Source organism: Ceratosolen solmsi, unplaced genomic scaffold (genome assembly GCF_000503995.2).
Source record: "Ceratosolen solmsi marchali unplaced genomic scaffold, CerSol_1.0 scaffold10, whole genome shotgun sequence".
Taxonomy (NCBI): Eukaryota; Metazoa; Arthropoda; class Insecta; order Hymenoptera; family Agaonidae; genus Ceratosolen; species Ceratosolen solmsi.
The window spans coordinates 20840131-20865185 of NW_011948412.1; the positions used below are offsets into that span (position 1 = coordinate 20840131).

Consider the following 25055-nt stretch of genomic DNA (forward strand, 5'->3'; position numbering starts at 1 on the left):
GGTACTCTAATCTGAACGAAATTTTTTTTAATTGAAGCAGTAAAGTTACAAAGTGCAAAGTTAAAATGGATTGCAAAGTTAAAAAAATGGATTGAATAATTACTTTTAATGCGTAAAGAATTATTTATGTAATTAATCATGCGAGAATGAGCCCCGATGAAAAGTGTCTTAAAATAGTTATGCATTAGAGCATTAAAATCTTATCGGACACTTCAAGTTGCCGACCTTTATTTTTCTTATATCTTTCATTTTTGTAAGACGTTTTTGCTTCGCTATTTTTTAATTAATATTATGGTAATTTATGGTTTTTAATTTATGCAGAATAAGAAAGATTGAGCAAAGATTTTCTTAACGAATTAATGAGATTTGTTATCCCACACCAAACGTGTAATGGCTCACGTCTATTTCAAGACTTCAGTTATATTTATTTCTACGATATCCTGAAATAAATACAATTTAAATAAATGCAATATATCCTCTAAGCCTACATCCTTTTATAATTTGAAATCCGTAGCCAATTTATCGATAATTTTTTTACAGGCACTAGTCTTACACCCACTTTTTAGAAGCGTTTTACTTCATATGTAGCGAACAAAAATTTAAAAAATAATAATCACTTGTGTTTATCGGTCGCCCTTTACTCCATGTAAATGTATTTATATTTTTTCTCTTGATCTTGTTCTTTTCACATCAAATTATTTTTGTTTTAATTTCATGCCCTAAGCTCTTTATTATTTTTTTCATGAACCTCATTTTAATATTCTAGTTATACCGCCTAGTTATTCCGATCTATTTAATTAATTATCTATTATTATTATTATTATTATTATTAGTAGTACAATCAAATTTATTCATACAGTATCATAATTCGTAAATTAGCCAAGTACACTATTTCATTGTTAGAAAACAACCACTTTCCTTAAAAGATAATTTGATAGATTTGAACTTTTGGAAATTTTACACTTTACAATTTCATAATTTTTATTATGAATATTATGAATAAAGATACATTTCAAATATCAAACCCCACAACTATTTATTAGAATTACTAATAATATTATAGTATGATCATTTGTACAATTTATAGATATAACAACAATAACAATGAAATACTTACAGTATTCATTTTTGAAAATATCTAAATGATCAAAATTAATTATTAGTTAACTAAGTATATAATTATGAATTTATTGATATATTTTAGTCTATATTCAATATCATATAACATCAATGAGCTGTAATATAAGCTCGTGTTAAATTTGTTTAATTTATAGCTGTAAATCAGTTTGTTTTAGGTACAATATTATAGTATTTAAGGGTAATGAGGGTTGTTAGCCTTTACATCATTGGAATCAATGTTAAAGAACTTGAACAAGTGGACGCCATGCAATGAAATAATGAAGTATATATTACCAGATTCGAGTGCATATGCGAGTCCGAGTAGCTCTCAACGCAATCACGTATTACGTATGACGTCATTATCAAATTCGCCCTGTATACTGCAACCTGACATATAGCTTGTGTACGTGTGGTACTTCTTTGACGCAAATGTCCCCATAGTTTATATCGAGATTCAAAGTACTTGGTACTTGATGCTGCATAGTGACTGATATCTACATCCTGCATTACATTTTTATTACTACATTCTTTATGAATTTAAAAAATTTTAACTTTTTCCTTTCTATTTTTTCATTAAATGATATCGAAAAGTGTGACGATATTTTTTATTATTTTTCAATGCTATTTTTTGACACGAGTTAAACTTTATTTATAATAGGTGAATATTAATTTATTTATTTAATGATTTAAGATTTATACTTATCTAAATTCGTCTTTTATTTCTTTTGCATTATTTTTTTCAGTTTAAGATCTTTCTTTAAATTACATTAGATAATTTCATAATGAACTGAGTGAGATAGGCTGTTAAATTGTATTCCACGAGAAATATCAGCATACAGAGTATTCGTTCTTATATTTTGTAATATTATTTAATATTTCAAATTATGTAAAACTTATAATTATTCATACATTTGAAGAGGGTATGTGTTAAGCCATTGAGCGATCGTCGAAATGTATTTGTGAGCTTCAAAAGAAATAGTAGAGGGAAAGCAAATTAACACAAGTAATAGCGCGCAAATAATACAGAAGGTAATAAAATAATAATGATATTTTAAATAATGACGAAAATACTAAAAATTAAAATTAAATTTATATAAAAACTCAAGCAATAAATACTTTATGTCAACTCATTAAATATAATAATTTTTAATTAATGTATTAATAAGACATGGAACTTTTATTGAATTTTATTAAAAATAAAGCTAAATACAACAGTGATATGTATCAATCAATGGTGAGCGTCAGAAAGTATTTGGATAAAGGAGTTATAAATCAGGTGGTAACAATCTAATCCATTTCGAATTTTTTTTTTTTTTTTTTGTTTGTTTATTATTACGTACACTGTGCCTGTATAGAAATATTATACAAATTCCGAAGTCACTCTTGTCAATTCGGAAAACTTTACCTAAGACGACAATGTTGCACCCATCGCGCAATATACAGTACTAGAGGAGGCGTCATCGCAATATCTGCTTTCTACCTTTTGCTCTGATCGAGTCACGAATTTCCCAATGTTCACACGTATGCATCTATTTACAAAATTTCGATGCGTTTGCTTTGGTATTTGCTCTGCTTACGATTTGCCTCAGACAGTTCAGTACGTAAATGGTTCAGAGTCGAATGTATCTTTCACGGCGTACAGCGAAAATACTAAAATACTTTTAACGCGACAGTATCTCTCATTACGTTCAGATATCTGCCATCATTTTCCGTCCTCTATATTGAGCAAACACTTTATTCTTCAACTTCGTTGACACACCAATCCTCGAATAAAACATTTATATACATTTTCTTTCGTATGTTTCGTATGTACAATGTTCCACAGGTGAGGGACAACGATTTTCATGACTATAAAGTAATGAACAATTAATTAACAAACGAGCAGTGAGTTTTTAATAATTTGAAAGGCAACGGTTACTCAGCATTGAAGTGACATTTTCATTTTGTTTTGGAATTATACCACGAATATTTAGTCACAGGATTTCAAAAAAATTAAATAAATTCAAACAATTTTACTGATAAAAATTTAGTGGTGCTATTTTATTGTACTATTATTTCCGTCGGATAAGCTAAAATAAAACTCATTTTATTGCTTAAAATGTTCACTTGTATTATTAAGAATATATACAAGTAGAGTTTTAAACATTGTATTGGCCATTATATTATTTTTCAGTGAGTTCCATTGAAATAATCACCACTTAATTTAGATAAATGCAACCATTTTAAATCGGATAAAGAGTACCTCTCAAAATTTTACTCGTTACACTTAATTTACAAGTTGTGAAATAAAATATTTATATTAAAAACAAAAGAATTTTATAATATAAGAATTTGTATTAAAAAAAAAGAAAAAAAAAACACATTATAAATTAAACAATGAGCAACAACTCATTAAGGCGAAAATTTTTAATAACAACATTAAATTTACTCTAATTAACAAATCGCATAATTTCATAAAAGATCTCAAATCAATGCATAATTTTTTTACATGACCTAGCTGTAAGATCTTTTCTTAAAAACTTGATTATTGATTTTTCCAATCACTGGAGGATTGAAACGAGATTACAATTTTGACGGATTATTAAATTATATAAAATTCTCTTGACACTGATCTAAATCTGAAAATACCGACAAACGCGAGCATTTTATGAGAAATTTGAACATTTTCAAAATGAAACCTTTGCACATTTACTTGGTAATAATGTTTTTTCTTTCATTTACTCCAATTTTCTCGAAATTCTTTAATACATAATAATTTCATAAACTCAAGTAAAACATACATTTCTAAGATGCTGATTAGTCGGCAAAATCGGAATAGATTATATCGTTTCACAAATAATTATCAATTGCAATGTTCTAAAAATTCTAAAAAAGATAAGCCATATTTAATGATTTAATGAACTATTATTTAATGAAAATAGACACTTGCAAACGAGTAAATTAGCAATTATTCAACGCATCTTATTGAATTTATATTTTCATGTGTCTATTTTACCGACCATAAATTTATGACGGTTTAAAAATGTCCTTACTTTATTTCTCTAAGTTTGTCTGTAAAATTGTCACATCGCTTATTTCAATTACCAATAATGTGGTGAGTAGTCCGAAGCATATCTAGTCCTTACTTTGTTCTCTAAAGACACTTTTCATCGTGGAAAATCAAACGATGAAACGACCTAGCGCGTGACTTCGTCGAAATTCGCACGGTACGCTCTAGCCGAGAAACGATAACCTTCGGGTAACTAATATACGGTCGGTCAAGTAGAATGCTCCGTTATTACCGACGATCCTTGCTTCGCAGTACTCGCTTCGTCACGTCGCTCATGCTTAATGCACGCGACGAGGCTTATCCAGCTAACGGTCATCGTTGTCATCTATGGCGGGGTAGGGCGGGAGCCGAAGGCACCTAAAGATCGAGGGATCGACACTAGGGGCTGCCGGTGTCGTGGTGAAGCGAGTCGCTGTCGCTCTCCAGATAAGTCACATAGCTATCGGTACTGTCGGGATGTTGGCCCATATCGGGCCCAGATCCGGGTCCATTACCCCCGCCCGGATGGTGGGGTCCAGGTGGTGGTAGAGGGCCACCACCCCCGGCTTCGCCCATCGGCCCACCCATCATCCCCGGGGGTGGTAACTGAGGTGGTCCACCGCCGTGCATATCGTAGCCGTGCATCTAGAAGAAAAATTTGTCAGTTAAATGGTAAAGTTAATTGCTTACTCCGCTTGTCTTATTATGTACTTTGCATTGGAAAAGGCGATATAAACCGTTCGCCGTGCCATTTGTTATTAATCATCTAAAAGTAAGGCACGATCGGTTAATAATTATTTGATTAATTAGATATAAAAGTGTGTTTGGGTGCTAAGTATATTGGAATTAACGATTGCCAAATCCTGAATGACGGCTCACGCGTATAACTACGTGGAGTATTATGATGCAATAGCATCATTCGAAGTTATCCTGAATTCTAATTGAAATTTAAATACAATATTTGTAAATTTTTAATCGATGATATTTAATGTATTTTAAAGTTCCGAGGAAACAATAATTATATTTTTCACTGTCATCTCGCTTAATTGTATAATAGTTATTGACTTAGCATCAAAGAATATATAATAATTTTTCAAAGTTATCAGCTCTGCTTATATATTAATTAGAATTCATGCTTATTTTAGGTAATGTGTGCCTTTAAACTCTCACTCCCTTTAAGAACTACACTCCTCATCTTGCCCTCGCTTATATTGAATTTCTGCACTCGAAAACTCTGATCGTCTTCCCCCAGCCGCTTTGGAAACACATTAAACGTTCGATCATTCACTACATCCGATAATAATTTACAACTGTGATGTGACTCACGCCATGATTTCACGACGAAGCAAAGATTGACGAAAATATAAACGTAATTTATATGTAATGTATAGAAAGTAATTCCATTATTACTCTAGAGATAGAATTATTTACAAGCAGTTTTCAAACATCGTTCGTCATCGCTCGCCAGTGTTCATTCTCACGCATGTGCCAATTGCTAATTTCACTAAAGCCGAGACGAATAAGTTAGTATAGATTTTGATTAACCGTAGTGATAATTCTTTCATAATCGAGGAAAAACAAAGCACTGGGTATTGAGAGCGGAGCATTACCTGAGAGACCAAGTGGTGGAAGGAAGGCGCGTTCGGATCGAGTCTGTCCAGGTCGGTGTGTAGTGCGAAGTCGGACAGGGCCTTCCAGGGCGGCTGGTACGCCTGCACCTCGAGGGGAGTCATACCAATGGGACTCTCGTGCCGTACAGGACTGCTGGCGACCATGGGAATACCGTGCATACCACCGAAACCCAATTTCCGCCCGTCCTGAAACGGGAAATACTTCGATTCGTCAGTGTCTTTCTTGCACTGAGTAGCCAGACTATTTTTTCGAATTCCAGCAGTAGGCTTTGGATGCTCATAATACTTGACGCGGCAACATTAATTAACACACCCGGGGTGTTACGCGACGGTACGTGCTCAAGTCCACGAGCAGTCGAAAAAAAGCAACATGGACGAGCAGTGCAGGAGAGCATTATGCGATCGATCCACCATTACGCACGTACTATGAGCATCGAGGCACAAACTAAAAATTACAGCAGATCACTCTTCGACGACATACCTTCTCTTGCTGCATCTGTTGCTTCATGGCGATGGTCTTCTTCTTGTCCTTGCAGCGCTTGTTCTGAAACCAGACCCTGATGACGCGCGGACTCAAGCCCGTCATCTCGACGAGCTGCTCCTTCATGAGAGCGTCCGGGCGGGGATTGGCTGCGTAACAGGTGCGCAGGGTATGGAGCTGCTTCTCGTTCAGGACTGTGCGCACGCGCGTTGGCTTGCCGTCGGAGCCGCCGCCCTTGTGACCGGCGGTGCTCCGGCTACCGCCCACCGTCTTGTGCGAGCCGCTTTCCGAGCCCGAGTCTGCAATGTCGTTACACAAAGTCGCTTTAGTTTACCGGGCCTTCGGTCCCTTTTCTATTCCTTTCATGGGGATTGCCCAAAGTGGGCAAATCTCACATCTGAGCTATCGGGATTATGTATCGATGCTCGCATTAAATAATTAAGGGCAAAAGCTGGTCTTTGCGATTGGCTACGTTTGAAAAAATTCGTCCCGTGCATTCGCGATTTACGTTTGAAAGTACAATCGTCTAATATATTAAAACTCGCTGAAGTTTGATTGACGCTCGATGCCGTTCCAGCCCCTCGTTAAACAAACACTTTTTTATTATACCATTATTATTGCATTTTTGCAATTTGATTGCATATTGAGCTTAGCGAACCAATGGGCTTGAATGAGGCTTGCCTCTTATTAATCACGACTTTCCCTAGCTCCGACCGGAATTAACGACGAAGGGAAGCGTTTGAGATAGAAAGGGCAGGCCCTTAATTATCCATCAAGAAAGGTTAAGACCTTATCTCTCTCTCTTACATCTATTTCCAAGGTATAAGCCATCGCGTTGCGAGACCACGAAAATTCCAAACCCCTCGAGAATTCGTAAAATCTCGCTCGAGTCCTAGTCGCTGTTCCGTTAACAATTCTCGCTTTTTCCGCGCTTCCTCGAGGGCCTTTTGAGAAAAGATGCCACGACCGTGAAGAGAGAACAACTCGGACTATTTGCTTAGGACGCCGAAATAGGCCCCGGATTTTATTTGCTCCCTTGGTCAAGGCGTACCGTGGGCTTCCACCAGGTCAGATGACTAAACAGTCGAATGGCTAAAATGGTACTCGAACGTCCGCTCGGTCCATTGTTGTCCATTTGTATTTTAACGAGCAACGGCGGTTAGTTTGGCCACTTCGACGGCGTCGCGACATTTCAGTTATTGGTGGAACGCTGTACGCTGCGATCCACTCGACAATGCGTTGTTGCGATGTCTAGTTGTATAAAAACATATTGACGTTAAAATTTTGAACTCGTTTCGAATATCGGAAAAGACTTTAAAGCCATTAACTTCGTTATGCAGATGAATAATTAAGCACTGGTAGTTCATTAAGTACTCATCGTATTTATTTTTAATGGAATGTTGTCCGTTTTAATACTAAGATCGAGTCCCGATGCATGCATTATCGTTCGAATCAATTTCGAAAAAGTTTGTGCTTAAAATAACATGTATTTGCATATTGGCTTATGTGAGATTTGTACACATCGAGTTTCAGCTAACAAACTACTTATTTGATTAACGAGCGAACGGCACTCCATTCTATTCGTCGCAATGCATATTTTGCTAGTTTAATATTTTGATTGATAAGACAACGTCTTATCAATTATTATTACAAAAATCCAATCCAAGAAAGATACTTTCGGTACAATTTCAGAATAATAAAAAGTTTTAAAATTTTGTGCGCGGCATCAGGATTAACGAGCAAATGTACGCTAACAATGAGATATTAATGATATTAATGAACTTCAGACCATCGTTGTTTCAAGAGTAGCGCCTAAATAATCATTTTCAGCTCGTGGACGTAAGGGAAAGCGTAAAACCGAATGAAAATATACGAAAAAAAGAGATAGAAAAATGTCGATAAAAATTAATCGAGTCAAAGTCGATAATGGATAATGAGAATAATCAAAGATTAAATTCGATTAGTGCACCGTATTAAAAATCAAAGTAATCAAACTGCATTGGATAGTTGTTAATGCGAGTGAATCGTCGTGATCGTGTAGAGGTGCGTAACCGAATTCCGGGAGTAGACACCGGGGCAAGTTAACAAGTGCAATGAACTTCCGACTGGCTTGAAAATCTGATATTCAGAAGATGAGAAGCGTCTGTGTGATTCGACTACGGTATTACAGCTGCCCCCTCTCTTTTCTTTCGCATCATGCGAAGAAGCAAATTTGAAGGTTGGATACGTATGTGGGGGCTAAGCGGTTCACTTTGAATGGCGGCGCACTTTGAAGTATTTTGCCACCCTGAATTCTCTCTTGGACCTTCATTTTTTCTCAATTCCAACTCCAATTATCCCCCCCCCCCCATTATCCCCACCCCACACAATTTCGCTCATTGTCGATAAGAAAAATTTGTCGCGTCGTACGTATCGCAATATGGCTGATCTTCACATTTTCCAACATGAATCTAATGATGACATAAAAAACACTTGATATGAGTTTCCCACATCTTATTTCCGTGAATCATTTTAAGTCATAATGTTGCATTTGTATGCAGTTATACAGTTTGATCGCACATTCATATAATTTAAATAACAACAATCCGCAAATATCGCATATTGTTTGGAAGATTAAAAAATGAGCAAAATGTTTATTTATGGATATAATAATTAAATGCACAATGATTCTTCATTGTGATAAAAGTAATATTCTTCAAGAACATGTTACAATGATAAATTAAATGCGTCTCGCAGGTGTGTGTGTGTGTGTGTGTGTGTGTGTTCGTGTATGTACGCGCGGGCTGACCTGTTAACGATAAAATATTTTACTGCTCTATTAAATTTTAATAATTAAAAATTACAGTATCGTGTATTTTACTTATACTCTTTGGCGTGAGCGCGTGTGCTTGAGCGAGAATGAGCGCGCGGATGTGTATCGAAATTCGAAAATAGTAAATCCGAGAATGTCTTTAGTAGTTTAAAATAATGGAAAAATATTTGTAGTTTATAATAATACAAGAAGCTAGCCGTCGTCAAATGTTTGCTACAGTAATTTATGCTCGATGACTATTTTTCACATTGTTAGAAAAATAGAAATCACAGTTGGCTGCTCAAAGTGTACATTATAGTCGGTCTTGGGGACCAAAATGGCCAAGTTGACGCATAAGCTTTGTAAATTTGTCTTACGATAATGCCGAAACGGACGGAAGGATGACAAGGCGATAATTCGTAACAAGTGAAATAGATAAAAATCTTACACTTAAGCTAAAGAGAAGATTAAATATGGTCGATTTTATCATTGACAAATACTTAAAGCAATTTTTCCGAAACAAGCTGTATCAATATGATAAATAACGTAAGACCGCACATTAATTGTTACATAACCATGGTACATCGTCCTACCTTTTCCTCATTTTTCATTATAAATCATTTAAAATTTAAATACCGCAGTAATTGGAAATATTACGCGAACTTGAGACTCGTAGAGGCTCGTCCCTGCCTTCCGGGCCTTCATACTTGCCAAACATCTTCAAAATCAGGTAGCGCAACAACTCGCGCCGCCGTCAATAAAACATAATGCATACACTGGCCGCGCGACGCATGCGTAACGCGCGTCGGCAGGGAGATTATTAAAGCCGACGGAGAGGAAAGAAAGATGAGAGACAGGGGAGAAAAAAGCCGACGCGCGTCCCTTTGTGTCACGATAATTGGCAGGAGTGTGTTACATTTGACACCTCGCTGCCACTATCGACCAACCGGACTGTGATCCGTCTCAATTATTATTCCCGCGTAGCCATGAAATTCCGGTCTTTCCCTGCTGGCTGGCTCGCTCTCCTCGACCGTTCCGCTTCTTCTTTCGGCGCGCGGTATTCCAAACCTCGCACGGCTTCCAATTAGAATGTTCGATTGAATGGAAATGTATAAATGTGTCGATTCCCCCTATTGTGAATTGACACACTCTGGAAATTAGCCCGGAATTATTGATAAGGAGAGACTTCTCGAGTAATCTGGTGCTCTGCACCCGATTAATATTCATCCATCGTTTATTAATATTCTACTTTGATGGCAAGGAGAGAAACCCTTACGCCCTCCATCCCTTCCCACTCCCCCCTCGTCTTCGCCCTTCCCGCGTTATCTTCCTCCTTACACCAAGCGCAGCTTTAATTATTCAGAAAGCTGCAATGGCCTTCGTCGTACAAAGGAAATGGAAATCGGTCGAAAAAATTCTCTTTGAGGAATACAGGAGCGACATTGGGCTCTGATTTAATAAGGTGGCGGATCGCGTAGGTTTCCTCAAATCGTAAATACAGAGAAAAAGCCGACCAGACGTGTGAATTAGCTGTAAGCTTCGTCGGCTACTGAATGCCGCTCGGACAACATCCGTGTGACCAGCAAGTTGGTTTATAGTAAAAATTAGCAGCGATCTTCGAGGAATTTCAAATGAGAAGCCGTTTGTTATAATGCGAGACGAATGTTTTCCTCAGCAAATCTTGAGATCTTTTTTATGAAAGATCCTGTGAAATTTTATACGATAAAGCCAGACTATGTGCGTGAAAAATATCACCGATAGAGATTTTCGAAAACCAAGGAATACACGACAAATTCACGATTTATCGACATTACTCATAATTTATCATTGGTGAATAGTATATTAAATGTATAGGGTATTGGCTGGCATAAACGAATTTATCACTGGATTATACATACGTGTTTGTATGTGAACGCAAATAGATATAATATGCACGTATTCATTAACTAATTATAATTATAAATCAATTGTATTATAAACATTATACTGCTAAAATAATCATAAATTATTACTATTTTTTAATCCATACTTTATTACTTTCATCGCTATTACTTTAGTGTTTAATTGTTAGAGAATAATAATATCTGCTAAAAATGAAATAATAAGAATAGATTATAAAATTATATTTAGAGTGGATAAATTATAATTTTTACAAATACAATTAATTTGGCTCAAAAATTACCATATATTACATTATAAACAAATAATATTAATTACTCGAGTCTTTAAAAAAAATTTCTTCCGCAAAATATATTTGTTTTTACTTTTTAAATCTGTTAAGTGTAATTAAAGACGTGAAAGAATCATGATATAATTGAAATTTGAATTATATAAGAATTAAGAAGTGATATAATGTAAAATTGTAGCTTTATTGTTTAGCAAAAAGTGTCATGAGACTATGAAACTGTCTGTCTGTCTGTCTGTCTCTCTCTCTCTCTCTCTCTCTCTCTCTCTCTCACTCTCTCTCTCTCTCTCTCACTCCCTTCTTCTGCAAGAATGTACAAATATGTAAGAATATTTCGTTTAATGTACGATAATATCTATCTAATCTCTATTATTTTTTAATTCTATAATATCTGGTTATCTCCAATTACTATTGCTCGTGATTCTTTCAACAAAGCATTCTGTTTGACTACCTAGAAAGATAAATTTCATTTCTCAAGCCCGTGTGACCTAACCTAGCAGTACGACGCGTCAAAATCACCCAGGGTTTTGGATAAACTAGCGGGTTTATCGCAAGGTAATATAGAGTCTACGTCAACCATTAGCGAAGGAGACATGTGTGCGTCACATTAAGCCAGAAGTCAATTAGGCGCGCGACATCAAAGGCCCAACGAGGGATGAAGTAACGTAGAGAGTACAGTAACTATGACGGGCACTAATCCTCGACGGGGTATTTCGCTGGTCAAGATCGTACGGCTATAATCGCTTCAATTATCAACACCTGACTCGTAATCCCAGAGTATTTGCATAGGCGCGAGATATTTATTTACTCTGTCCGGGGGGATTGGTGGGAGTTGGGTGGGAGGAAGGGGGTGGGCCGGTGTGAGATTGGTGGCAAGAGGAGGGATGAGGCGTCAGATAGGGGGGGGGGACTACCCACGGGACTAATCGCTGAGCATTAATAGTTTAGTAACGAGTAACGCCCCGTTCCTTTGTCTCTAAGTTCGTCTGTTTTCGCACTAGTCGATGGAATATATCCGGCCTGAATTAAAGCCGCGAAAATCAAGGGCGAACGGATGTTTCTTGTTCTTTGGTTTTCACACGCGGTTTAGCATTCGAGAATAATGAGATACTTTTCTAGACTTTCGTGGGCACGTCGATGTTGCGACGGAGACGTCTTTGTGCGATTAATTTTTTACGCCACTTTTAAAGAGGAATTTCAAAAAATTAATGAAAATGAACTATATTTAGACGATGCAAGGAAAAATGAAGTACGAGATAAGACATACGCAGGTCTGTTATGCTATGCTTTTCAAGTGTTTACGTTTAAAGTGTAATTACGTAAATTATAAGCTTTATAATTACGACATTTATTTATCTATTATACTGATTCAAATATTCAAAATTCCGATGTTGGGGAAACTGAAAAGGCATGGAAATTCTTGTTGGCAGCTAGTATGAAAAAGATTAAGTAATTTACATTGTCGATAAAGGCACTTTTTAATACTGTCCTAATCAATCATTTCATGCTAAGAGTTATGAACGTAACGTTAATGAACGCGAACCTATCATACTCAAAGAAGCACAACGATAAACGTTCTAACGACTTACGTTCTCGTTTAACGGTACTCGATTTATTTTTATTAAAAGGAAAAAATTCGGAGCATAAAAGAAAATAGTGCTAAAAAAAAATCGGTGCATCAATTAGCCACTTTTAATGCAAAAATATCCAGCCTTTGTAGCGATAAGGTCCGATTCAGTGAGGAATGAGAGGGGCTGAAAAACAAAGACATAAATGGCTCGAGTATAACTTACCCGACAGCGAGCCGTCGTTAGGGTGCAGATGGTGATTATTGTTGGTGAGGTTGGCATTGTTGTTGTTCTCGTTGCCGGCGATAGTCGTGGCGACGCCACCCCCGCAGAGCTTCTCGCCCTCGAGGGCATCGTGATCGTGCCGGCAGAACAAGCCGTCGGACCTTAGGGCGAACTCGTCGCCCGGCACCAGTTGGCGCATGCACGCCGAGCATCGAAAGCACTCCAGGTGGTAGATCTTCGTCTTGGCGCGCATCACGAAGTCGTTCTTGTTGAATGACAGTCGGCACTTGTCGCATTTTGTGCCGAAGAGTCTGGACGAGCAATTGTCAAATTAATTCCGGCAATATCGTAATGGGACAAGACTACTACCCCGATAAGCGATACGATATAACGTATACCTACTAATTTTGGAATCTATGAATTTATATTTTCAGCCAAGATCTGCATTACATAATTAAAACGCGTTTGATGAAATGGGTATGTGAACTCTTCACCGACACACTTCATCTACGTGTTTTCTCTCTTGCGTTTAACCTATTAATCATCGCGAATCCGAGAAGCGTTTACCGAAAGCGCATCTCGTTGCCGCAAAGAAAAGTGGGTATTATGCGGTTGAGAATACGATTTAATCTGAGATTTAGTTCATACAAATCTACAGAATTGTACGTGATAATATCCTGAAAATGTAAGTGAAGAGACCGCTTTATAAAGTGCGCTATGCTCGCTTTGCTTCAGGAATTAATGCCCTTTAAAATGATCCATTAAAACTCGATGCGAATTATTTGCGAATTTAAAAACACGCGAGCGTGTCTATTCTCGCGTGATTCAAGAAGTTCGTATTCTTAAACTCGGATTCGACGCGTATTTTTAAATGTCTAGCACGACCTAGAGTAAGACAGCATCGGGTCCGTGGCGTTGCGATCGCAAACATTTCCGTCGTGGAACAAAAAATTCCTCGCGCATGGCATCCGGATGTGAGGACGTTTGAAAAAAGCTACGCCTCAGGCCACCCTACATCGTCCCTTTTTAACTTAACCGAATAAAGGCGACTAATGCAGCTCGATCGGAAAAAGTCTCGGCCGAATGAACAATCTTGAACGAATAATCTCATTGTTCAAATAATAATAAACTTTTAGGATAGTCTGGTAATGTCTGCCTCCTTGTCTACCTTTTTCATCTATATGTTTCGCGGATGTAATTTCGTGGAGTGAACACATCGAAACTGCAAGCTGTGGCTAAGCGTGTTGAGTCTACGTTTTTGTTTAATTGGATAAGAGAAGGCACGGCGACGTGCAAATGAAAACTGCAATGTTTGTTTGGCTTTGTTGTTGCGAATGCGCGGTCGTGCGGTCACGACGTCACTGGCAGTCGATTTCACAATCGCAAATTTTTTATTGCGCGTACATGTATTTCTAAAACTAATATTGCACACATAAAAAGCTAGATCACAAAGATACAATAGCCTCGAATGGAAAGGAAACTCAGAATATTTGCACAACCCAAGCCAAATTGGCGATGGAAGACGCTATTGGAGATGAAAAAGTGGATAAATAAGGTTACTGAGAGAGATAATTATGGATTAGCCGAAAGCAATTGACTATTGACAGGACCGCTGGTAATATTTGTAGGATCGGGACTCGTAGCTCGACGAGCGTTTCGAGCCCTATTGCAAGGCCTTGTGAAGGTAGTTACTTGCAGGACCAATTGATTGGTAATCCTTACCTAACGTAGTCGTCCTTGCAATATGTCTTGCCATCGCGCACGAAGCAGGTGCAGCTCTCGTCAAGGAATTGCTGACAGGCGGCGCACTTGAGGCATGCTGCGTGCCACTCGAGGTCCGGGGCTACCCTCAGGATCCACTGGTCGTGAATGCGACCCCCGCAGCCGACGCACAGCGAGCTCCTACCCTCTGTAGAAACAATTATTTGTGCAAACATTAGATCGACTTTGTCCATTGTCTTCTACTATGCTATAACGTGACCCGTGAAGAACGCGAAACTTTAATTTCTTAAGTTAACTTATTTCATTCAGAGCTCAGTTCTATGAATTTTGCAAGTGCCATATGTAAATTATGTGAGAAAATGGTTAGACTATTTTTAAAAAACAAGTACCGACTATATGGGCAAAAGAATAGTGCGAAAGTTCAATAGATAGTTCATCAGGCTTTGGAATTGGTGAAAAGTTTTTATACTTAAACGAATTCATGAATATAGATTATGTAGATCGTTTAGTTACATTTAATGCTGCAAGTGTATCATGCCGTAGGTCACATGAAGTTACAGTAACATTAGGAACTACGGGTTTAAAATTTATGCGCTCTAAAGTTTATAAAAACTCAACTTATGGATGTCCGATCGAGCACTTAATTAGCCGATGTATTCAAATAAACTATTAATAAAATACGGATTATTGTATTTGCGAGCTATGTTACATCTTGTTCAATGCAAGTAAACTTTTGCATAACAATTAATGGGTATATTGTTTTTCTGAAATATCAACATGACGCTACGTTTTATGAATAAATAATTTTGATATTGTTTTCTTTCAGCATGGAAATTCCATGATTATTTGTTAACATCAAGATATGTCTTATTGCTGACAAATAGGAAATGAATAGATCAAACAACAATTAGTAGCACTGGATAGTGTAACCTTACTTCGGTTAGAACGTAGGTAACAAAAATAACAATAACAATTATAATAATAATTATGATAACGGTAATAATAGTGATAATGATGATAATGATAACGATGATGCTGATGATGTTTATGAAATTAATAAAGAGTGTGTAAAGTAATAATTATTTTCTTTTTCTACCCACTTTCTTTGGTAAAAATGTATATCGACTTTTGTTTTTCGATAGACATCCCACTTTATTAAACATCAAGAATTAATCTCAACAAAATCGATAACTACCCAATAGACTCCTGTCTTGTTAATCTTAAGACTTTTCATATTTTATCGATTATAAATCGAATGCAAGTCCCTTTAAAATATTTATATGCTACGTACAATATATATATATATATATATATATATATATGCAATGTGGTCAAGAATTGTTAAATAGATATACCGATTTTCATTTAAATTAGTATTGATTCTATTGATAGTATTGAAACGTGATTTTTATGAAATCACAATTATAATGACAATAATAAATAAGTAGAATGATGAATAATAATAATTAAGCACCAAAATTGATGTAGCATATAAATTTAACTTTGGTCAAAGAATTTGATGATTTACAAAATTAAATACTATAAATTGCCGTGGCAAATTTAATCAATTGCTAATCCATTATTTGTAAAATAAAAATGAACACGAAAAATCTGAAAAATTTGAAAATTACTGTTAATTGTCGCACAGACAATGCCATCGGTGCAATAGTGCTTGATAATGTTTTATTCAAAACTTCATTCCGGCAAGACACTTCAATACGTACTCGGTAAAAGGCAGCTATTCATTTATTTCGAAACTCTTCGAAAATCTCTACACACCGCCGCAAAGAATATTGATTAAACACATCCGTAAATGATTAAAGAAGCGGCGTACCCTACGATCTCCTTTTGGTTCTCGGTCTCGCGGGAAAAGTCCCAAAAGTCATGCCATCACCTATAGTTTCCAAAGCATGGAGAATCAGTGCACGGCGATAAGCGGCTGATAAGCGATAAGCGGGTGCGTCTCGTCGATCCACCGATACGAGGACCACTTTTCGATTTATCGCGCGGCACCTTTGTCCCCTTATCTCGCGAATTTTTCTTTATCACAGCAACATGCGTGTATATACTCCCGGGTACACCGCTGCTTTATCGCCTACACGGGCTAGATTACGCTATTTCTTTTTTTTTTCTCGTCGTTTTGGATTCCGGCATTTTATTTCGGATCTTCACTCGTGGATCATCTAGCGATTGCCGTTTCTTTTTCTTTCATTTTTTTGACTAAATGAATTTTCGATATTTGCACTGCACTATATGAATAAGATTAATGCGTTAATTAATGTTTATAACATTGACTCGAATTTTAAATGACAATTATAGTATAAAATTGATTATTTTTACAGTCGAAGCGTTAAATTTACTATAAATTGTTCGAGTTTTAAGTATAATTTCTGATATATATTATTTTTTAAATTTCATCATAAAATATATTATTATTATAGTCAATTTACGTAGAAAATGTAGCCTCATAAATTTATTCTCGATTTTCTACCGAAATACGAAATACAATGGAATTAATAATACATAAGCTTTTATCATTAAAGGAACTTAAATTTTTTTATTTGTATTATTTCTATGGTTTATAAAATACGTATTCATTCTATGAAAACATTTGATTTTGCCGACATATGCGATAAAATAATGTTGCAATAACAATTTAATGTTGGATTATACAATTTACCTAAATTCATTAATTTAATTATTATAAAAATAAAAATACAAAAGCAGACGATACTCATTACATATTTAAACAATATTTACCATATTTAAAAATAATTATAAAAATGTACTACTAGTTGTTGATAAATCAAGATATTATGTGATTTTGTATGTACCGTCTACTGTACTACAATATGGTTATTTACTAGCTGAATGTATTAAACCGATTATAATATATGATTTGCTTTGTTCGGAATACATTTTACAATTATACTTAAATAATTATTTATAATTAGGTTGATACGTTTATAAATTGAAACAATGCACAAAGTTCCATAATTCATCTCCAAAGAATTTAAGAAAAATTCTTAATTTAAGCTACTGGTTAAAAAAGTGAATAAAAATTAATAAAATCCAGTTGATAATTAGAAAAATAAGAATGAAAAATTTGTTATACAATTAATTTTTTGTGAATTATGTGAAAAGCAAGCTGATTGTCATTACGTCAGCTTATCATGTTCTTATATGATTGATTTGTTATTGTATAGAACCAATTAAACTTTATATAATAATATTAAATGCTATGATAACATCAATATTATCATTTTTCCATTTGTTTTATTAATACTGTTCATACAAAATATTATTTAATCTCTTTCATAATCTCTTGAATGTTTACAGATTTTAAAAGAGCGAATGGTTAAATATTCATTACGAATAAAATTAAACTATACGCGTACATTACTAATTAATAGAAATTAATTTAACCGATAATAAACAAATTTTAGAAAATGAGATTATTTTAAATGTTAAGTATTAAATAGAAAGAAATGACACGAGGACTTTAATAAATTATCGGGGACTTTAATAAATTATCGAGGACTATAATAAATTATTATTTAATAAGTGTCTATCTTACGATGCTTGAAAAATTATTCATATGTAATTATAATAACAAATCAATGAAAAGTAATTAATGAAGAGCGAATAATCAATCCATTCGGTCAAAACACTAAAGCACGAAATAAAAATATTAAATATAACATAAAGCAAATTTCTTTGCTGTACACGGTACTTTCATAATTCTGTAAAATACACATAAACTCAGTCAATATCCATCGATTTCAGCAATTTATGTAAGTAATTATTTCGTTTGGCTTGGTAATGTTTTCTTTGCATGGTGCAAGCCTATAATAACAGGAAAGGGTGGAGAGTTGTAAAGGACCAGAAAAAAAAATGAAGAAATGCCGTCATTTAAAATGTCAGAAAAATTGTGGAGAGACGACGAGTGCGTAGAATTGCGGACGTCGATGGTAGGGATGAATTGAGGGGTGGGGGGTTCACGAGGGCGGGGCTACCGCGACCTGCGCTCGATAAGATTCTAGGGAGTGGGGATCCGTTAAAAGCACCGCCCACTGCTCGAGGCCCCGCCGAAACCGATTCGTCGACATTTCGTTAATTCGATTCGGGCGGACGGCGGCGACAAGACGAAATAGCCTAAGCGCACCACTGGCTAAACACCTGTAAATCGTCTTCTGGAGCATTATTGTGCGCGACTTTACCGAGCGCTGACCGTCAGACTAACCTTAGCTGGTAATAATGCCGTTTCCTTTTCCCGAAAACTCACCCTTCTCGAAGAATACATGTGTAGGGCTGCGCTAAAGATGCATTTACTATTCATTATTCTTTAGGGGTATTCAAGTACGCATAGTGTTAGTCTGCAATTGAATCGGTGGAGAAATAACATAACCTCTAAAGCACAACCAACAATTTCAATAAAACATTAATTCTATCCGATGTAATCTTTTGTGGCATCTGCATTTTTAGATGAATTGAGATTATTACTATTATTGTTATTGTTCTTGTTATTTCAGTATAATTATTGTTTTTTTTAATATTGTCGTTATTATTAATAATATTGGCAATTGATAATTGATATAGTTTTTTTTAACCAACTTTTTTAAATACCAATAAACAAAACGTATTATATAATTATTTACATTCTTAATTATTAATTATTATTATTAATCATAACTGTGTAGATTAATTTAATGTATTAAAACTTATATATATATATATATATACACAACATACAACTGAAATTGTAATGCTTTCAAATATTATTCAATTTATCTCCTGAAATTTAAATTCTGTATATTAATTAGACATTGTAGGATTACCTCGTGTATATTTAGCCACACCTATTTTTGCCCAGAATAATTCTTTAATAAGAGTTGATTCTACACGTTTAATAAAACACTTTTTATCTTCATTTTTTAAAGTTTCTCATATGTTATTTACATCAATGAATATATAGAGCAATAAGTATAAAAATTACATTTCTTTGCATTTTTGGTCAATGTTTATCAAACATAATAATACAATTAAAAACCTATATAATATACAAATTTACTTTTTATTTTCTAATAGTCATTGATTATTTAATAGAAAATTTGATGTATAAATTTATAAGCTTAGAAGAATATAACAAAATAAAATTTTGATAAACACATGAATATTATTTTTAACTTTTACCATTAGTTTACTTAATCGTCAAAATGAAATGATAGAATAGAATCAAACTTTTATTTAGAACAATTTATTCACTTTTGTAGATTATATAAAATCATAACGTATATAAAGAATAAACATCAGAAAAAAAGTTTCAAGAATTTTATAAATAATAGGTTTTTAAACAGAAATTTATTCAATGTTAAATTGAGTGAATTGTTAAACTTTTAAGAATATTTAAGAATATTTAAGAATATTTATCAATTTCTAAGTATATTATTTTTACCTAATATAAATATTAATTATATATTTATTGGTTTAAAAATTGATTTTAACACTTGATAAAAGTTCTTGAATCCTAACGTTAGTATATCTTAATGAATTCATTTTATTCTATGTACTAGTATATTTTCCATATATTTTTCACATACTTCAATTTTATAAATTAAAAATATAAATTTAATAATACATCCAAATCATTCTTATAAATAGCAAATTATCCATTATGAAGCAGCTAATCTATTATGTGCTAACTATTCTTCTCATTACATGTAATGTTTATGCCACAATATTCAAATAATTTATACTTTCCTATTTCTCTGTTATAAATTAATCTCTTACTCCCGCCTTAAAAATAGTTACTGAATAAAATCTCATTAATTCATAATTATATTATCCCATAATTAAAAGAACTTTCGAAAATTCATTAATATAAGTTCATTGCACCATAGTTTACGTTAAAATTAAAAAAAAAACAGATTCAACCGAGATGGCGATAATTAAATGAAAATAACGTTTGAAAAATAACAGCTGATGCCCACAAGAGAGAATGCCTTTGATAGATTGTAGTGACGAAGAAAGAAGTAGCCGGAGACAAGAACATCAACAACACCACTAGCCATAGTTAGCTATGCATACACTTTTTATATGAGAGAAAAATGAATGGCGTATAAATAAGTTGATGATTTTTATCTCGGGAATGCTCGTACATTTTTAGTGTTTCTATTCGCCACTGAAATAATTAACTAATGTGTCACATTCAAGCGACATATCATTCTTATACAATAGCTCTTTTTCTAAATGAAATTTATAATTCTAGCTTTGCTGTTTAAAACAAAAAAAAAACAAAAAAATTATCTAGACAGAATAACATTTGCGAAAATACCAACAAATATAAGCTAAAGTAATTATTTTTCTATTAATGCACTCCATTCTAAATAGTTGATTTGATTTATTTATATTTAATAGATTATTCAAAACATTATTAAAATTAGTATGTAATTACATTTCACTAGCTGATAATAATATCATTGTAATTACCAATGTCAAATAAGTTCTATTTTAACAAATAAGCATCGATAAAAATTGTTATTTTAAAAGCCTATTAACACTAGAAATATAGACTATTTTAACTATCATCCTATAAAATATAACTAATGAAAAAATTTTTTTTATCATTATTATGCAAAACAAATTTATATCAAGGACTCTTTGGCTTATAAATATGCTTAGTTGATAGAATAAAAAATTGGGAATGTATGATGTAACGGCCAAAGATAAGCAACGTTACATTTACTTTGACAATATTGAAAATCAACTGAAATTTTCTGTAACTGAAGCTTAAGTAATAAATGGAATTCATATGATAAATTGAGAAAATTGAAATATCTCGTAAAAAATATCCTGATTCCCCAATTTGTTTAAAAGGCATAAATTAAATTTAATTCATTCTATGAAATATTGGACAACTAAACTATTACATTATATTAAAAAAATATTAACAATGACTTTTTATCAATTTACGTTTCTGTTAAACTTACAACAAGTTATTTGTAAGTTATAAAATATTATAACTTTTTAATATTTATTAAACTGATGTGTCGATTAATAAAAATTTAACAAAATTTTTTACCCTATATATCTATATATATATATATATATATACTCAGTAAATAAAGAGTCAATATAAAATGATATAAAATAAAAGTGATATTGAATGAATAGAATATGGTTATATAGAATTATATAGAATATAGCCGAATAATATAGCCGTAATTTAGATATTGAAAATTATAGTAATGATAACAAATGAAAATGCCGGAGAATGAGTAGAGAGTAAAAGCAAGCTGTAATAATGTAAAATAAAAGTAAGTTGTAGGGTATGGTAATGAACATCGAAGGCTAAAAATGCAGAATGTGAAAGCAAGTAATATAGATAGAATGTCGTGTATTAATAGCTTCATGATAATGCGTATACATTTAAGAATTAACAAAAGGAGCGACACCTTTATATCGGTGCTCAATAAGTATAATTAATGTATACGAGTTAAAACCATAAATATAGGTGATGGCAAAAGGGAAAATCAAACCCGTACGAGACAACAACCATATGAGAGACAAAGAAGCGCTCGTTTTGAATTTATTTCTCCCACCCGTACGATTTCGTAATAAAAAATATATCAGCTCGTCAACATCGTACTTTAACAAGGCTCGACCATCTTTGATGATCCTTATATGCTATTGCTTTAAAAATCTTGCCCTCGACTGTACCAATACAACATTCGAAATTTTCGTTCCCGCATTAAAACTATCAAATTTGCATTTTTCAAGCATTCCCATTTTTTTTTCTTTTACGAACATACATTGTATTATCATTATCTGCAATTGCATGAAATAGTTTGTGTTACATTTGTCGCCCCGAAATTAATCTCGCAGACCAATAAGGAGATTATTTATGCGTGCATTTAGTCCTGAGAAATGAAATTTTACGGAATTATATGGAAAAATGGATGAGCTTAAATTTGATAAATTTAGCACTTCTGTATCTCCATACGAGGATAATAAGCGTTAAAATAACGGACGTCGACTTTTCATTGTGCGATCTTTCATTTCGAAAGCCATACGACTAACTAATTCCCAAACCTAATTGTATAAAATCTGACCTTATCATTCCGCGAGTTCGAACAACGCAGCAACATGTTATTTTGCCTTAAATATAAAACGAATCGTACCGCGCATTTGCCACGAGCGTCGGAATGCAGTTAATGAAACATTCAAATGTGGAACATAACTCCGGCAATTAAAGGCATTAAAATGGCCGCTTTGGTCGAAAGATGCCGTGCGACGACTAATCATTCGTTTACCCAATCGATAATTCTCGCATAGGTGAGGGGGGAGGGGCAAAGAGCGCCGTGGAACATCGTGCACGAGAAACAAAACGATATGTGCGCGCGTATAAGGCGAGGAAAAAGAACGTCGACCGGCGGAGGAGGAATGAGAGAAACACAGAGGCGGCACAAGCTCGGACTCTCGCATAAATACCGCATCGCGGATATCCACGCGTGCGTGTACTCGTGCTGCTAGTACCGCACGCGCTTGTATGCAGAGCCACAGAGAGAAAGAGAGAGAAAGAGAGAAAGACAGACAGAGAGAGGGAATCGCTGTCGCCGGGCTTCGTGTTGCTCGTTTCTCCAGCGCGTGTTAAGGGCCACGATAAGAAACGAGGCCCTTGTACGGGGAGTTTTTGAACCCCGGTGGCTTTGTCAGCGCCGACGCGGCCAGATCAAACAGCCTTGGATAAAGAGGGCACGAAGGTCGCAACGTAGAATTGAGCTCGAGGCGACGACGCTGTCAGTAATGCGAGTCGTTAATCGTTCATTGGATCGACCGGAAAATTGAGCGATCAGTAGTTCGGTTGAGTAATTAAGGAATCTCGAAGGTTTTGTGAACGATGACATCTCGTCGATGGAAAGTAATTTTCTGTTTGAGCAGCCATTTGTAAAGATATATCACTATTTTAATTGTAAAGCCATTTTCTCGATCAAATAAGCTAATTAAATAAACTAATTATCACGCTCATTTTACTTCAATGCAAAAGGCACTCTACAATTTTTTTTATTAATCCCAACTCATCTAGGAGAGTGCTTGTAAAACTTATCATTCATTGGGATGTTTAACTTCAATAACCTTTGAAGTTTTGGGCGTATTTCAGCCCATAAAATTACGTTCAGTCTATTGGACATCAACGTTTTCTACATACTTACGTTACCTACGTAATGATTTAATAGAATCATTCTACTTATTTTTTAGCTGCGTTTACCTTATGACTCACCTTGCTTAAATTCTTTCGATTTGACACTACAGTGAAACTTTATTTAACGAAGAGGATGAAAATTTCGATAATCGCAAGATAAACGTTACTTTAATAATATTGCGTGATAAAGTAATGATTACTTTAAAGATACTAATTTGCATGTATTTGCCGTTTAAAGCAAGCGCGACTAACAATAGAGAGTATGCATAATAGTTAATGGCGCGCGATTGTTTCGTATAGGAGTTACAGATGTAAATGAAAAGGTTTTGGTATATGTGAGAGAAACTCTATTTTTCTATTCAAGGCCATAATACATTGCATTGGGCATAAAACAAAATGTGCTCCACGAAGATTCGCAATAATCATCGAATACTTTTTACATTGTGAGGCGTAAAAGTACACTGGATAATCTCAATGGCCACCTACTTTGGGGTCACGGTGTAGGTAAATATAAATTGTGTGCATCATTCTCCTCGGTCATCAAGTAAATGTTATATGCGCTGTTGAATGTCCGAAGAAACTCCCAGGACAAGGTACATTACGTTCTCGTACATCTGCACTCGCAGGAATCCACACGACCAGAAACTCATCTTAGTCAACATCTGTACACACGCAGCCTCGCGAATTTACCCGAGCGCGGGTACATAAGCGCATTGCATTATTCCTTTAACATATTATGCTCGAGACGTTTCGTGCGCTTTCCAGTATTACAGACTGGGCATTAGAATTCCACGAGCTGCAAAAATTTGCATCGAAATTATCGGCAATTTGAGAGGCATAAAATTAATCAAATCTTTTTTAGTAGTAAGGTCGCGCACGTTAAAGGCTCGTGTGCGAACCTAAGCACACGATAGGATCGAGCTGCTTATAAATGACGCGGAGTCTATCCTGACAACCGGGACAAGAACTCCTAAGCCACATTGACGCGTGCGTTTGAAAGTCAGCAGCGGTATTCGCAAATAAGGCGAGAATTCGGTTCTCTTCCTTCCTCGCGCGCCTGTTGAAAAATGAACCCGCCGACGTGGAGGATGAGGAGGAACAGC

General features: G+C 34.8%; 1 protein-coding gene across 1 annotated transcript in view; it reads right to left on the minus strand.

The window, feature by feature from the left end:
• Positions 1–3998: 3998 nt before the first annotated feature.
• The window catches only part of tup (LIM1_Isl and LIM2_Isl domain-containing protein tup), a 34286-nt gene continuing 13229 nt past the window's right edge, over positions 3999–25055 (minus strand). Inside the window, exons 2-6 of the mRNA XM_011499224.1 lie at positions 14751–14937; positions 13029–13339; positions 6260–6558; positions 5758–5964; positions 3999–4792 (exon numbers count right to left, since the gene is read on the minus strand). Coding sequence (XP_011497526.1) covers positions 4547–4792; positions 5758–5964; positions 6260–6558; positions 13029–13339; positions 14751–14937 — 1250 coding nt within the window. The 3' untranslated portion in view covers positions 3999–4546. The remainder of the gene's footprint in view (positions 4793–5757; positions 5965–6259; positions 6559–13028; positions 13340–14750; positions 14938–25055) is intronic.